This window comes from Diceros bicornis, chromosome 10, assembly GCF_020826845.1.
Source record: "Diceros bicornis minor isolate mBicDic1 chromosome 10, mDicBic1.mat.cur, whole genome shotgun sequence".
Classification (NCBI taxonomy): Eukaryota; Metazoa; Chordata; class Mammalia; order Perissodactyla; family Rhinocerotidae; genus Diceros; species Diceros bicornis.
Window position 1 is genome coordinate 52,504,972 of NC_080749.1, and position 17,692 is coordinate 52,522,663.

The window sequence follows — 17,692 nt, forward strand, 5'->3', positions numbered from 1 at the left end:
TCACTAACAAAAGGAAACACCTTTTTGTTCTACAATTCTATGTTTAGAAATGAAAGAGAAACTTATATATGAAGTAACTCAGATATAAACTGAAAACAAAAAGTTCAGCTGAAGTAGATTCAATCAACCTAACAGTGAATATCAGATGCTTTGCAGTTTTAATAATAAAAGGATAGAAGAAAACAGGAGGTTCTTGAGTGTCTGAAAAGAGTATTGGGTAGGAGGATAGAAACTAGAGAAAGGGGACACTAGTAAGCTAAAATCTTCATACATACTAAGAGGGAGTCAACAGATAATGTCCAATTGATGAACCAAAATAGCAAGATATACATATTATTTATATTAAAATGTAGAAATAAATAAAAGGAAGAAAAGCTAAAAGAATAGAGAGTGGGATGTGGTAGGAGTGGCTGGTAGAGAACTGCTATTTTTTTTTTAATAAACCTTTTAGTACTATTTGTTCACAAAAACAAAAACTAATATTTAAAAAATGTAATGGGATCAGGGGATGGATTACCAAAAAAATTAAAAGACACCAGAAGACAATGGAATACTACATAAACTTTACTACTAGGTGTACTGGGGAAAGAAGAACTTCTATCCTGCAATTGTTGACTCCCAACACCTTTACTTAATGACCTACGAATATCTGTATTTTGATGTGTATGAAATTCACCACAAAGGAATTCATTAATTAAGGTATCTAGTAGCTTCTTAAATGGAAAAACAGACCAAAAAAAAATTGCTTCTTCAAATCTTAAGGAAAATGTATAATGTGTAGTCATTTCCAAAATATCAAGCAACTTGACTTAACCATTACTTTGTAAAAATTCCAGATACAGAACACAGAACAGCAAAAGCCAAAACATTTTAAAGATTTTTCTAATGCTGCCCCAAATGTCAAAATTTCTATACAAATAAAGCTAAGTATATCCAATGGTTAACCAACTTGTATTTCACTACAAATGTCACTATGGTCTTTAAGAAAAATAAATAAATAAATAAAAAACAACATTTTAAACAAAAAACATGGCCAAAAGTGATCCTTGGAATTCTTTAAAGGGAAGTGGTATTTTCTTATAGACCAATTCTTTTGAAAGAATTCAAATACTGCATCTATAACTCATATTGGGAATACGTGTGGCTATAAATAACATGGAAATACATAACTGTTATAGGTGATCTAACGTTTACTACATTTTGCTATTAAAAAAAAAAATCTATCAAAAACACCAGATCTGGTGAACAGGAGAAGGAAATATCTAAAATTATTTTATGGCCTTCCATAACATAAAAGCCTATGAAAGAGGAAGCATGTGAAATTACTAAATAGATCCAAATCTGTGGAAATATCAAGAAATGTTCCAAAGTCCAGGAAATACAAAGTGAATAATTCTTGATATAGTTTTTCAAAACTGTACTTTGACTAGATCTAAACCTACAATTTTTAAGAACTTAGTATAAGTGTGTTAATTTGAAAAAAACTAAACTGTGATAATCTGGTGCTACAGGGGCTACTAACGCTTACCTCAAGGGAACCTACTGCGGATAAAGTCCCGTCACTTGCACAGTCCTTTCAGCTGCCTGCCAGTTGTCTCTGTGGAAGGGAAAGCCTGATGAGTGAGAGCCCTATGCCACACTCCTTTTGGAGTGTCCGGGTGCCTGCAGAGAACTACACAAAACTGTCTACCTAGAGATTTAGAAGCTTTCAATAACACAGGGCTTAAAAAGATGCCACCTTTGATATTTCCTTTCCACTGAACACCAAAACCAAATGGCTAAGAGTTACTGAGTATTAATGAGCTACTGGTATTATCAAGGCGATATATCTACACTAACCCAAGTAGAAAAAAGATTAAAATGGATCAAGTAGAAATAAGTTAACATTGACAGGGAAAACACAAACACACACACACACACACAAATGTTGAAAACTAGGTGACAGAACTCTATAATCTGAGAACAGGAAATATTACAGGCTGTATCCACAAAAGGTGAAGTAGCAGCATCAACAAGTGAATGCTAAAACCCAAAGAACTTCCTGTCTACACACTTTTAAAAGATGCCATCAAGTATATCATGCTCAGTGTGAACTATACCATGGATCCAAACGCCTACTTATAAAATCCCATGTATTTTCTTAGTGGGGTCAGTAAGTGGGTGGGAGGGGAAGGGATTATTCAGGTATTTTTAAATATGAAAAGTGAAAAACAGCAGCATGAAATTCCACAAAAAATTTCAAAAAGAGAAAAAAGTGTATATCTCAGAAAGTAAACAAACCCTTACTCAGGACCAGACTAAGAGGGAAGTATAGAACAAGAAATAATAGAAAACTGTGAAACAACGTATTTTAAAAACCACCTTCATCTCAGAATTACGAATGGCTATAACTGTCTTCCATCAAGAACATCTATACCATTAATGTACAAGTTCAGCTACATAACACCAAAGAAACTATATTTTTTTCTAATGCCAAATACAGTCTTCAGTCTGAATGCTGTGCTTCATAAGGCAAAATAAAACACTCCTACAAGAAACTTAAAAAGTATTAACCTTTAGCACAAGGATTGACAGCAAAAAACCTACTTAATTAGAAAAAAAAAAAAGGTGATTCCAGCTTTTAACTTTAATAGCACCATATTTAAAATGAAGTTACTTACCTCTGATTCTTTGTCACTTAAAGATCCCAAGCTTCCAAAACTGTGATTAGAGCTTTCATTATTTGTTGAGGCCTGTTAAAGATTTGTAAAGAGGTAAAAATTAGGAGTAATTTTAAATGAAACAAATTACAAAGTAAATAATCTGTCTTCATAAATGAAAATAAAATATGATTTCTTTAAGCAAGAAAGTCAAATGAAGTAAAAATAAGAAACATCACATTCTTAATACTAGAAATACCTTGGAAAGTTTTACCAAGTCAAGAAAGTTCTGCTGTGTTTCAGGAAGGGACTTGTATTAGCTGATTTTTTAGAATACCAAATTCAGGAGCAAAGGAATTGGCCTATTGTTAGTATAAGAAGATCTTTAAAATTACTACCCAATGTATAAAAACTAATGCTTCCTTTAGCCAAAAGTATTATTTGTGCTCCTTAATTCCCTTCACAATCTTATCAAATTCCATCATATCCCATCCACACTCCTTTATCTCTCTTCATATTAACAAACTGGACAATTCTTGGTTTTCTGTTTCAGCTTAGTCTTTTACTATCTTGACCATTTTAATCACTGCGCTCAAGAGTTTCTACATTTTCTTTACAATATTTTTGAACTGTGACAAACAGAAATGAGCCATCATTCTGTAGGATGACATTTGCTATGTTTCCAGTATGTTTCTATGATGCTTATTATTTTGTGGACTTTTTTGGACCATCAGTACATTAGATCAATGTCTTCCAGAAATGTTTAGACCAGAGGATGACAGACTATAGCATATATGCCAAAGATGACACATGAATGAACTTCATGTATAGGCAGGCCAGCTGATATCCCTATTTCCCTTCAATTTGTAAGAGTAGCTGCAAATTCTACTATTAAAAGGTTGCAAGTCGGCCTATAATTACCCTTTAGAGGAATCTCCAAACTGATTACTCTCAGTCACTGCATATATGTCCAGTACTACGCTGGATATCGTAAAGGCTGTTTTCAGCACAAAATAGCACTCAAACTTATTAAGATTCAAGCACTATTTGGAGGAAGTTATAATCTAATTAGGGCAAAACTATTGAACTTGAAAGAAAGAACACCATAAACAACAATTAAGAAGTGATAAATTAGAAAGATTTAGGAACAATGGAGGCAGTGGCAACATTTTTGAGCATCCCTAAAACCTCACATAAAAATATAAACGCCAACCCCACAGACAACATTTACAACAAAACTGGGTGACAAGGAATTTGTCCACAAATTCCCCCAAAATAGCAGGTGGGGACAAATCATCAACTATAGGACCTGCATGGTTATGAGAGGAAGCAGAAAGAAACAGGGTATCTGACAGATCTGAGAACAGAGACTCCCACGACAGCAACAGCAAACTGACCAGAAGGTCAATTTAAGTAGAGAAGCTGTAATTGGAAGGGTTTCGGCTTTTTCCAATAGTGACTAAGTACAAGGAGTCCATGGTGAAGTCTGAAGATGGAGCAACCTAGCCTCCGTGAACTCTTGAAACTGATCCTTCACTAAGGGAGCCACAAATGAGGATAAACTACTGGGAATGAAACAAAAATTGATTATAATAGGCACAATGAAGATAAAGAAAAGAGAATATCCAGATAAAACTGAGGAAGGGAGTAAAGTCTAGAAATCTCAGAAAGCAAATGCCACATTTTTGAAGAGTGCCCAAAAACAACAGCAGAGGGAGCTCTGTAAGAAAAGCCATCCCAAACCTAAAAAAGTAAGCAAGAGAAAATGATGTTATAAAGAAAAAAAAACCAATAAAATACAGAATAATATCCTGACAATAAAAGCATACCAGGAACACATAATCACAGAATAGATGAAAATTGTAACCTACTATCTCAAAATGCCATCTGTCAGTTGTCACACTGTGGCAACTGTGAGTTACTGTGATGCTGAAAGCTATGCCACTGGTATTTCAAATACCAAAAAGGTCACCCATAGGGGACAGGTTTCAGTGGAGCTTCTAGACTAAGACAGACTAGGAAGAAGAACCTGGCCACCCACTTCCAAAAAAACTGGCCATGAAAACCCTATGAACAGCTGTGGAGCATTGTCTGATATAGCGCTGGAAGGTGAGAAGATGGCACAAAAAGACCAGGAAGGGTTCTGCTCTGCTATACACAGGGTCACTAGGAGTCGGAATCAACTTGACACCACTAACAACAAATTTCAAAATGAGCTAAAAGACGTTACAAAAACGACTCAAGACATAAAAGAACAACACAAATCAGATTTCAAAAAACTCAGAAATAAGGTAACAGAACTCAGGAAAGCATGAGAAATTGAAAAAAAATAATTTCAGAAATGAAGATTAAGCCTGGATGAACCCAAGAGAAAGTACACACAACAGACAATGCTTTAAGAGAACTAGAAGATAAAGAGGAGGAACATTTTTGAAATCAAAAGAAATGAAGAACTAATGAAGCAACAAAGATCCAACATTCAGATAACAGAAGTCTTTAAAGGGTATTACTGTAAGAAAACAAACAGTAAAAACTGTAATTCAAGAAAACTTCCTTGAAAATTTTTTTTAAAAAAACTGAAACTCTGACTGAAAGAGCACAATGTACGCCTGAGAATATCAACCCAGAAGGCCAACATTAAAATTTTCAAAGGTAACACTTTATACCAGAAGAAAATGGAGTAGCATATTTATGAGATTCAAGAAAAGAAAATATGAGTAAAGTGTTTTATATTCAGTGAAATTGATTTTGAACACATAAGGTACAGATAAACTGTTATCAAAATGCCAAAAATCAGGAAATACTGCTCCCTTGAGACCTTCCAAAAGAAATCTAGAGGCTTTAGACAACCAAAATGAATCGAGTTTCAACCTAAGAACTGATGGCAAGCAATAATATTTACTTGTTGATAAAGATTAAATGAGAAGTATGAAGAAGAAAGTATAAAATTTTATGGCTAAAAGCACACAAAGTTGTTAAAAAGAAAATATTTTAAAAACTGGGGAATGGAAATTTATGGAAAGCACAAGCAACAAAAATTTGGACTGTTCTCAGTAACAATTTTGGTCATTGTGATAGTACAAGCATTGTTATTTTGAGAATGCACTGTGAGATACAGAAAGAAGCAAATAAATAATTATGTGATATTCTAACTCTATCATCTGCTTTATGTCCTTAAGAACCACAATTCTTGGTATATAGGAAGATACAGATGTAAATAAAAAAAAATATACAGATTCTGCTACAAGTAATAATAGAATACCTCTTATCAGACCAACATTCCCACAGATAACTATAAATTCTGGGAAAAAAATATAAAAAACAACTGCCTGAAGACTCTTGAGTAACCTAAAGTAGGCAGAATCTGGATAGGAAACAACATTTGGAAGAAGGGAACAGAACTGGGTAGGTTTCCTGTTTTTACAGCTTTTGCCTGAGGGGAGGCCCCTAGTCTGAGCTGCACAGAGCAGCTAAAATTTGGATCAAAACATGCAGTCTTACTGGCTTGAAAAACCAGAGTTTGGAGCTACCACTGCAACTGAAAAGTGAGAATGCAGATGCTGGAAAACAAAGAAGCACAAAGAGAGAGTCTAAAATTCTGCATATTAACTCTACCCATGTCTCTGGCTGGTTACTGATCTATGCAAGAGTGGAGCAGACTCTAAGCAATCCAGATAAGGCTAAAACAACTGAACAGAGACGTCAGCTGCTATCCTCTTTGGGGAGACACAGTTTAGATTTTAGACCAGCCAAGTTAATTGCTTGCTAATACAAATAATAACCAAAAAATCAATAGTCTCCAGAAGAATACACCAAACCCCACAGTCACTATAATGTATCATTCACAGTGTGCAAGATATAATAGAAAATTTCTAAACATATGAAGAAATAAGAAAATGTGACCCATACTCAAGAGAAAAGACAATCAATAGAGACCAACCACAAGGTAACCCTGATATTGGAATTAGTAGTCAAAGGTCTTAGAGAAGCTACTGTAAGTATACTCAAGATGACAAAGGAAAATATACTTGTAACAAATTAACAAATTGGAATTCTCAGCGGAGAAACAGAAATATAAAAAAGAGCCAAATGGAAATTCCAAACTGAAAAATTCACTCTCTAAAATAAAAAATTCACTGGATGGGCTTAACAGCAGCATAGAGAAAGTCCTAAAGATATATCAAAAGAAATTATTCAAACTAAACAAAAAAGAGAAAAATACTGAAAAACAGTTGTCTGTTGGACACTACTACAAGTCTAACATACATGTATTTGGAGTCACAGAAGGAGAGAAAAGGGAGGAAATTTCTTCAAAAATATTTGAAGAAATAATAGCCATAAAATTCCAAAATTTGGTGTAAGATAAATTTACAGATTGAAGCAGCTCACTGATTCCCCTAAGCAGGATAAGTACAAAGAAAAGCATACCTAGGAACATCGTAGTCAAACTGTTGAAAACCAAAGATAAAGAAAAAACTCTTACCACAATGAGATACCTCCTCATACCTGTTAGACTGGCTATTATCAAAAAGACAAGAAATAACAAGTGTTGGCGAGGATGTGGAGAAAAGAGAACCCCTGTGCACTGTCAGTGGGAATGTAAATTGGTGTAACCACAGTGGAAAACAGTGCGGAGGTTTCTCAAAAAATTAAAAATACAACTACCATATGATCTAGCAATTTCACTTCTGGGTATTTATCCAAAGAAAATGAAAATACTAACTCAAAAAGATATATACACCTCCATGTTCACTGCAGCATTATTTACAATAGCCAAGACATGGAAGCAACCTAGGGGTCCATCAATGGATGAATGGATAAAGAAAACGTGGTATATATATATACAATGGACTATTATTTAGCCATAAAAAAGTAGGAAATCTTGGGCCAGCCCCGTGGCTTAGCGGTTAAGTGCGCATGCTCCGCTGCTGGCGGCCCGGGTTCGGATCCCAGGCGCGCACTGGTGCACTGCTTCTCTGGCCATGCTGAGGCCGCGTCCCGCATACAGCAACTAGAAGGATGTGCAGCTATGACATACAACAATCTACTGGGGCTTTGGGGGAAAAAATAAATAAATAAAATTATAAAAAAAAAAAAGAAAACTTAAAAAAAAAAAAAAAGTAGGAAATCTTGCCATTTGTGACCACATGGATGGACCTCAAGGTCATAATATACTAAGTGAAATAAGTCAGACAGACAAAGACAAATACTGTAAGAATTTATTTATATGTGGAATCTAAAAAAAACAAAACAAAATTGAGTTCACAGATACAGAGAACAGATTGGTGGCTGCCAGAGGCAGGGGGTGGGGGTGGGCAAAACTGGTAAAAGGAGCCAAAAGGTACAAACTTCCAGTTATAAAATAAATAAGTTATGGGGATGTAATGTACAGCATGGCGACTGTAGTTAACAATACTGTACTGCACATCTGAAAGTTGCTGACAGTAAATCTTAAAACTTCTCATCACAAGAGGGAAAAAAAAATCTCCTGGAAATTAAAAATATGATAGCTGAAATGGAAAGGAAAAAAAACAGATGGATTCAAAAATAAAGTTGAAGAAATCTTCCCAGAAAGAGACTACAAAAATTCAAAGAAAAAAGAAAACTAGTGGGGCCTGCCCAGTGGTGTAGCAGTTAAGTTCTCGTGCTCCACTTCAGTGGTCTGAGGTTCAGAGGTTCGGATCCCGGGCATGGACCTACACACCACTTGTCAAGCCATGCTGTGGCGGCGTGCCATACAAAGTAGAGGAAGATGGGCATGGGTGTTAGCCCAGGGCCAATCTTCCTCAGCAAAAAGAGGAGGATTGGCAACGGATGTCAGCTCAGGGCTAATCCTCCTCACACACACACAAAAAATAGAAAACTAGAGAATCAGTCCAAGAGACCCTGGTCCAAATAATGAGAGTTTCAGAAAAAAGAAACTCAAGAAGCTGAAATTATCAAAGAAATAATCCAAGAAACTTTTCCAGAACTCGAAACTATGAGTTTCTGGATTGTAAGGATACACTTCTGAACCAAGGACACTGGTTCAAGGAAGACTCACACCAAGGCACACTATAATAAAAAATTTTAAATGCCAGGGATTAAAAAGAAGATCCTAAAAGCCTCCAGAGAAGTAACAGGTTACTTACAAAGGATCCGGAATCAGAATGGTATTGGATTGCTCAGCAGTAACACTGAAAGCTAGAAGGCAATGGAATAATGCCTTCAAAATTCTGATAAAATGATTTCCAACCTAGAATTCTACACCCAGACAAACTAACAACCAAGTGGGAGGACAATATGCAAGATCTCAAAAATGTGACTACCCATGTATCTCTTCTCAGGAAGTGGGATCAGAGAATCTGCTTCACCAAAACACAGAAATAAACCAAGAAAGAGGTAGATATGGCACACAGGAAACAGGAGCTCAAACATAGGACAGATACAAAAGGAATTCCCACGATGACCAAGAAGAGAGATTCCAGGATGACAGGCATCCAGGAGAAATAGAGAGCAACTAGCCTAGATAAGAAAAGAAGAATGAAAAATTTCAGAGATGTCTAATGAAAAACAAGGGGAAAAAAGAACGAATAATTTTTATTTGAAAATAATGAAAGATTCACACACCTCTGCTAGAGAGCATGTGGATGCTTACACTGAATATTAGAAAAACTAAAGAAATAAACCGACTATTAACTCTAGAGAAAACAAAAAGTTGTACAAAAGAAGCAATGTAATCATGGTATCTCATAGCTGTGAACAAAATTCACATAGTCATAATATAAACAATGAAATAATGATCTAAACAAAAAGCAAAATATATCTAAATTAGGATGGGGTCAGAAGTGTGAGTATTTGTATAGGGATGGAAAATTAAATCCCTTAAAAGAGTCAACTCTTCATCTTCCACAATACGAAGTCAATAAATATCTAAAACTAAAAAAGAAAGAAAAAGAACTATAATAAGCTTATTTAGAAATACAGACATAAATAAAACAAATCATATATAATATAAAGCTACAAGATGAGAAAGACTGCTTCTGTGAAGAATGAATGCAGGGTTGGAAGAACAGGACATGGTTCTACTAATTTTCATTATAGGCCTAATTTCATTATAGGGTTGGCATTTGAAACTCTGACTATGGATCGTGTGTCTTTTCTTCTTGATTAGCAGGAATTCTTTGTATATTTTGGGTATGAATCCTCCACGACTTGCCTTTTCACTCATATATATTTATCAAATGTTTTCCTTTATGGTTAAGCGTCTTTTGTGATCCACTTATGAAATCTGTCATTATTCTAATTAAAGCCTACTGTTTTATTTTTCATATTTAGATATACAAGTCACAAGAGTTGAGAGTCAAGAGTCATTTTTTTTATCACATGGATATCCAATTGATCCAGCATAATCTATTATAAAAGATCACCATTTCCCTGCTTCACTGCAGTGTCACCTTTGTCATATGTTAAGTTACTATACATGAATAGGTCTGTTGCTGGACTCTATTTGGTTATATTGGTCTATTTTTCTTTCCTGTGTCAATATCACAGTGACCTAATTCCATTCTTTGTACCTAAGAGAACTGAAAACATGTCTACACAAAAACTTGTAGCAAAGTGTTTACAGCAGCATTATTTACGTCAAAAAATGGAAACAACCCTAACCTCCATCAATTGATGAATGAATAAACAAATTGTGATACATCGATACAATGGAATATTCAGTCATAAAAAGGAATGAAGTACTAATATATACTACAACATTCATGAACCATGAAAACATTATACTAGGTGAAAAAAGTCAGACACAAAATGCCACATATTGTATGATTCAATTTTATATGAATCGTTCAGAATAAGAAATCCATAAAGACAGACAGTAGACTAGTGGATGCCAGGGGCCGGAGTGTGGGGTAGGAGAGCAGGGGAATGGAGAATTGCTGCTAATGTTTATGGGGTTTCTTTTTGGGGTGATAAAACTATTCTGGAATTAGACAGTGGTGATGGCTGCACAACTTTGTGATATACAGTTGGCCCTCCATATCCACGGGTTCTACATCCACGGATTCACCAATTTCGAATTAAAAAGGCCTACAATGGTCGCATCTGTAGTTTTTTTTTCTTGTCATTATTCCCTAAACAATACAGTATAACAACTAGTTACGTCGCATTCACATTGTACTAGGTATTATATAAGTAATCTAGAGATGATTTAAAGTACATGGAACAATGTGTGAACGTTATAAGCAAATACTATGTCATTTTATGTAAGGGACTTGAGCCTTCACAGATTTTAGTATCTGCAAGGGATCCTAGAACCAATCCCCTGAGGATACCGAGGGACGACAGTACTAAAAACCACTGAAATGTACATTTTAAAAGGGTCGATTTTATGGTATGTGAATTATATCTCAATACAAAAAGAATGTAAAAGTTACAAATTACTGAGGGGGAAAGCACAGAGGGGGGACAAAAGCTTGACAAAATCTAGTACATAACCATTTACACACTCAGATATACAGTATGTGCACATCAGACACACACTCATAGACTCTTGAAGCCTTCAAAACAGAAAATAGATTTTTTTTGCAAACAGTCATGGGACATTTTTTAAAATAAAAAAGCAACACAGGCACATAGAAACAATTTCATTACAGAAATATAAATTTCTTACTCCCACACCAGTCTCACTATTCAGAGGCAACCACTTTCGAAAAAATTGTTTTTAATTAAGTTTTTGAATAGGTAATATCAACAGGCTACTTCAGTTTGTTTCTTTTTATCTTTCTAGAGGCTATATGCCTACCTTAGCAAATTAAATATACATTCTTTGGTTCCTCCCTTCTTACTCAAAAGATAACATTATGCAGACTGTCCTGCATTGCTTTCTTTTCTCTTAATATATCTTGGAGAAATTTCCAAATCAACACAGAGAGCTTCTTCATTCCTTTTGTCCTCTGCTACCTCCATTCTTTCTAACAGGTGCAAAGTACTCCAGTCTACGGGCTATATTTCAATATGTCCTTTTTTAACCCTACCATGAAAGATGAAGAATTTAGTTCACTGGCATCACAGCCTCCCCTTCTTCCTGAAATATTTATGTTATTTTTAATTCTTCAAATAGTTACTTTAATTTTAAATATTATATGTAATTTTTTATTCTTTAACTTGAAACGCTGTGTGACTCCTCACTATGTAAAATAAGAAAACAGATCTTTACATTTAGCTCCTCCCAACATGACAGCTACATATTAACTTTACATCAGTACAATTTATAACGTTTACCTTTACGTTCTATCTGTAATCCTACAATAGAGCCACAAACTCATGCCACAGGGATCTCGGGCAAGTAAAATAAACAGGTGAAGCAGGCTTGGGGTAAGAGAAAAGAAGTGGCATATGATGGAATACAAATTCCCTCTCTCTCCAGTCAATTTTTGTTATGAGCTGTGAACACTGAATTAGCAAATGCTGAATCATTGCTGCTAGGGGAAGTATGTATAGGGTTAGGTTCCCGTAAGCTTCTTGTTTCATTTTCATCCCAACCAATCAATACATAAGCTTGTTTTACATAAAAGTGTGTTTCTGTTTGTTTATTTATTTATTTATTTATTTATTTTTGGTGAGGAACATCAGCCCTGAGCTAACATCCATGCCAATCCTCCTTTTTTTGGCTGAGGAAGACCGGCCCTGAGCTAACATCTATTGCCAATCCTCTTCCTTTTTTTCCCTTTTTCTCCCCAAAGCCCCAGTAGATAGTTGTATGTCATAGTTGCACATCCTTCTAGTTGCTGTATGTGGGACACCGCCTCAGCATGGCCGGACAAGCGGTGCGTCGGTGCGTGCCAAGGATCCAAACCCAGGCCGCCAGTAGCAGAGCACGCACACCCAACCGCTAAGCCATGGGGTCGGCCCCCTGTGTTTCTGTTTAAAGACACCTTATTTAATGTATATTTTCCATTCATTCAGATGGAATTCATGGCCAACAGCACGGTAGCTCATGCCTGAACAAAGCTTACTTAACACATTTTCTTCTAAGGCATTTCACAGCCTTCTTGTGCTTAGAACACTAGACAGCACTTCAGCACTATTATCCTTGGGGGCCGTTTTAAACAGTGAAACTACCAATAAAAAGTACAAAAATGTGAAAACCATAGCACTAAGTAACCTGCAAAAAGAACACTTGTAGCTGAAACACACAGGCACAGAATTGTTTTGTTTGGCCTCAGGTGACAAATTTTTCACCTCTCTGCACATGCACAGGCCTTTGAATGACTGGCAAAGCAATGCAAGTAATGATTTTGAGGTTACACGTTAATTTTAGCAAGCAGGCAAATCCGCAATTACCAAATCCTCCAATAAAGAGGAGTGACTGGTGTGTGTGTATGTATATCTATCAAATTAAGCTCATAGATTATATTGCGCAAATCCCGTATAGCTTTGCTCTTTTATATATATTTGAACAGTTAAAATCTAAAAGTAGTATACTCAAATCCCTCACTGTACCTGTATTTTAATAACTTCACCATGTATTTTTACAACTATTTGATATATAAAGGTTTATAACCGTCATACCTTCTTTATGGATTCTTAGTCCTTAGAAAATATCTTTGTACCTTTCAGGCTTTTGGTTTTGAAGAATGTTTTACTTGATATTCATTCATGCATTCAAAAATATTTATTGAGGGCCTTAGTACTATTGTAGATAGAAGGGATATAGCAGTGGAAAAAAAAAAAAAGACAACTTCAAGTGCTCATGGAGTTTACATTACAAGAAGGGAAACAGATAATAAACAAATACATAAATATTTATTAGTATTATACAAGGAACCAATAAGCATATGAAAAAAAATTAAGTAGAGAAAGGGCTAGAGTGATATAGGTACCATCTTACATAGAGTGGTCACAGAAAGTCTCTCTGAAGAGGTGACATTTGAGCAGAAATTTGAATCAAGTGAGGGAGAAGTATGTTTGCGGCCACTGGCAAATAAACCAGTGTGGGTGCAGTAGCAGGGCAGTTGTTAGTTTAGTATTTAGTCTAGAGCTAGATCATCAGGTGGTCTTGTTAGGGCATAGTGAAGATCCCGAATTTTATTTTAAATGGAGTGGGAAGTCTTTGGAAGGCTCTGAGTTGGGGAGAAACTGATCTCAAATTTATAATCAATTCTACTTTCTTTTTCTTTATGATTACCTGAAATATTTTCTTTTTAGTTATTTTCAATCTTTGTCATTTGAGGGAGACGTTTCTTGTCAACAGCCTACAGATGGATTCTCATTTATTGTGATAATATATACTTGGCTTTATTTCTTCTACATTATACAATAGGTAAAAATAGAGTATTTTTCTTGTTTCTTGTTTCCTTTTTCTCTCCCTCACTTTCACTGGATTAAGTTTCTTTTTATTCCTCCTTCTACACCCATCACAGCAATTTAAAAGTTCTATGTACAGTATCTCTGTTGCTTGTGCTTATTACTTTTTTAATTTTAGCAAACATATCACCCCATTTTTCTCTATCGATATATCAAATATTAAAGATTATTCTGTACTCCTAGCTGATTTTCTTATCTTTCTCCCCTGTCCCTCCTTTCCCAGAGCACCATTACTATCAGAAATTTGATCCTTAGAATGCTTTTACTTTCACATTACAAATTCCTCGTGCTACCATATTAAAATTTGCCTATCCAATAATACTGCATTTCACAAGCACATTATCACCATCAATTTAAATAAAAACATTATAAGAGTCATTGCTCACCACTATCTTATATTCTGTAGCTTCACCTATATTTGTTTTTATTTTATTTTATTTTTTGTGAGGAAGATCAGCCCTGAGCTAACATCCGTGCTAATCCTCCTCTTTTTGCTGAGGAAGACTGGCTCTGAGCTAACATCTATTGCCAATCCTCCTCCTTCCCCCCCCCCCCACAGCCCCAAGTAGATAGTTGTATGTCACAGTTGCACATCCTGCTAGTTGCTATATGTGGGACGGGGCCTCAGCATGGCCGGACAAGCAGTGCGTCGGTGCACGCCTGGGATCCAAACCCTGGCCGCCAGTAGCGGAGCACACGCACTTAACTGCTAAGCCACGGGGCCGACCTCCTATATTTGCTTTGAAATTTAAACGAATATTTTTAAAATATAAGCTTACCCAAGAAGAACAGAAAAACCAACATTAATTCAATATCATCACCCAACATACAGTCCCTACTCAAATTTCCCCCAGTTGTCTTATAGCTGATTTTCTCCCAATCCAGGGGCAAATCAGGATTCATAGATTCACACATTGCATTTGGCTGCTATGTCTCTTTTGTCTCGTCCAATGATTATGGAGTATTATCATAATACTAAAAATAGAATATGTAACTTTAAAACATCAGGAAAAACTCCATGTGTGGTATTTACACCACATAAACAATTGTCAAATCTAAGAGGAGGTAACATACAAATGTTTATAGTAGCTTTATTTGTAACTCTCAAAATATTGGAAACAATCCAAATGTTCTCATCTAGGAGAAATGGATTAAAAAGAAGTATGGTATATTTATACAATGGAATACTATTTAGCAATAAAAAGTAACAAACTATTGATAACAAACAACACGGATGAAACTCAAATGAATGCATTATGCTAAGTTAAAAGAAGTCAGACTCAAAAGTCTACATATTACAATACTTATTCCATTTATATGACATTCTTGCAAAGGCAAAACTACAAGAACAGAAAATAGATCAGTGGTTGTCAGGGCAACCCAGAGGGATTGACTACAAAAGGGCATGGGGGAATATTTTGGGATCTACTTTATATCTTAACTGTGGTGGGGGTTACACACTGTAGACATTTGTCAAAACTCACAGGAGAACTATATAATAAAAAGGGTGAATTTTACTATATATAAATTATACCTTAATAAACACCATGGGAGTCGGGGGTAGGGAATCTCATAACTGAACACTTAAAAATCTATATATTTTATTGTATGTTAGTTATGTCTCTATATAAATAAATACACTAATTCATTCAACTCAATAGCTGGAAGAAGAGGCACAGAGAAAATCCAAAAGAACAAGCAAGTAAATTATGAAGACAGAAATCAATGGGAAAAAAACACAGTGAAATAGATCAAAGCCAAAATCTGTTTCTTTGAAATAGTCATTAGATTAGTCAGAGCTCTGGCAAAAACGAACAGAAAAGGAGAATATGAAAGAACGAACAGAAAGGAAATAACAAAGGAGGTTTTTAAAAATATTGTAACTATACACTAATAACTTTGAAAAGCTTAAATAAAATAGATTAGTAAACTAAATAATATTAAAGAAATTAAAATGGTAGTAAAAGACCTCCTCTCCCAACAAACCCCAGGACAAGATACTTTTACAGTTCCTGTTACATCCCATGAACATTTTCTATCACATACAGATGTTGAAAAAACTGAAAACAGTGAAAGGGGAAGCAATTCATTTTATGGGGCTAGTGTCATACTGATTTATAAAACAGATAACGTGGGGTGATGAAAATGTTCTGTATCTTGAGAGGGATGTGGATTACTTCAAGTGTACACATTTGTCAAAACTCACTGAACTCTTACTCTTTAGGTCTGTACATGTATTTCTCTTATAAGCATGTATGTAAGAATCCTAAATAAAATAATTAATCATGTATTAAATCCAATAAATGTATTTTTAAAAATACTATATAATAATCAAGCAGGGTTTATCCCAGAAATGCAAGCAAGGTTCAATATTAAAAAAAAAAAATGTATTGGCCGGCCTTCAAGCAACAGCGGCACAAGACGGCAGTCACCACAGGCTCGGACAATTTATGAAAACTGAATATACAGCCTTAAAATAGAATGTGGACACAAATACCCAGAAGCACCTCTCTTTGTAAGATTTGTAACAAAAATTAGTATGAATGGAATTAATAGTTCTAATGCAGTGGTGGACCCAAGAGCCATATCAGTGCTAGCAAAATGGCAGAATTCATATAGCATCCAAGTTGTCCTGCAAGAGCTTCAGCGCCTAATGATGTTTAAAGAAAATCTGAAACTCCCTCAGCCACCCAAAGGGCAGTGTTATAGCAATTAATCAAAAAGAAAACCACAGGCCCTTCCCCTCCCCCATTCGATTTAGGCAGTCTTCATTTTCCACAGTAGTAAATTTTCTAGATATGTCTTGTAGACTTCAAAGTACTAGAAAAGAAGCTCTCATTCAAAGGCAATTTATCTTAACATACTGTAAATGATACTAATTTTTTGTCCATTTGAAATATATAAGTTGTGCTATAACAAATCATCTTGCCAAATGTAAAAACAAAATGTATTAACGTAATTCACCACATTAAGAATCCAAAGGAGAAAAATTTTATGATTCTTTTAATCAAAAACAAAAAAAAGATTTTCATAAAGTTCAACAACATTTATGATTTTTAAAACAAACAAAAGAACAAAAACTTGTTTCTAAACTAACCAGGAATAGAAAAGCTCTTGTTTAATTTGTGGTTATACACACAAAACTTACAGCAAACACTCTACTTAATGGAGAAACTTCAGATATTTCTCCTGAACAAGACATAATACTGGAAGTCATGACCAATATAAGGAATATATATGAGGTTTAAGAAATAAACTTCATTTTTGGAAGATAATTATCTCTCTTAGAGAAACCTAGAGAATCAATAAACTACTACAACCAATAAAAGAGATCAACAGCAAGACTGCTAACATATAAGACCAACCTATAAAAATCAAAAGCCTCCTAGGTCAGCAATAACCAACCAGAAAATATAATAAAAAATACTTTAGCCACAAAAGCTTAAGTAGAGAGGAATTAGCCAAAAAATTTCATAAAAACTAACCAAAATTTCTTAAGAACTCTATAGAGAGAAGTGAATAAATGGAGAGACATTTCATTTATTTGGATGGGACAACTTAACCTTACAAAGATTCAGTACTCCCTAAATTAATCTATAAATTCAGTGCATTGAGTGTAAAAATTCCATTTGAACCTTTTAAGGAAAAATATATAAATAAGCTATTATAGAAAAAGAATCCCCAAAGGCTAACATGCAAAT

General features: G+C 34.9%; 1 protein-coding gene and 1 pseudogene across 1 annotated transcript in view; one reads left to right on the plus strand and one right to left on the minus strand.

Annotated features, from left to right (window-relative positions):
- TLK1 (tousled like kinase 1) overlaps positions 1–17,692 on the minus strand; it is a 151,233-nt gene that overhangs the window by 80,734 nt on the left and 52,807 nt on the right. The window contains exon 3 of the mRNA XM_058549228.1: positions 2,661–2,732. Within this exon, the coding sequence (XP_058405211.1) occupies positions 2,661–2,732 (72 nt within the window). The remainder of the gene's footprint in view (positions 1–2,660; positions 2,733–17,692) is intronic.
- LOC131411043 (ubiquitin-conjugating enzyme E2 variant 1-like) lies at positions 6,129–16,707 on the plus strand (annotated as a pseudogene).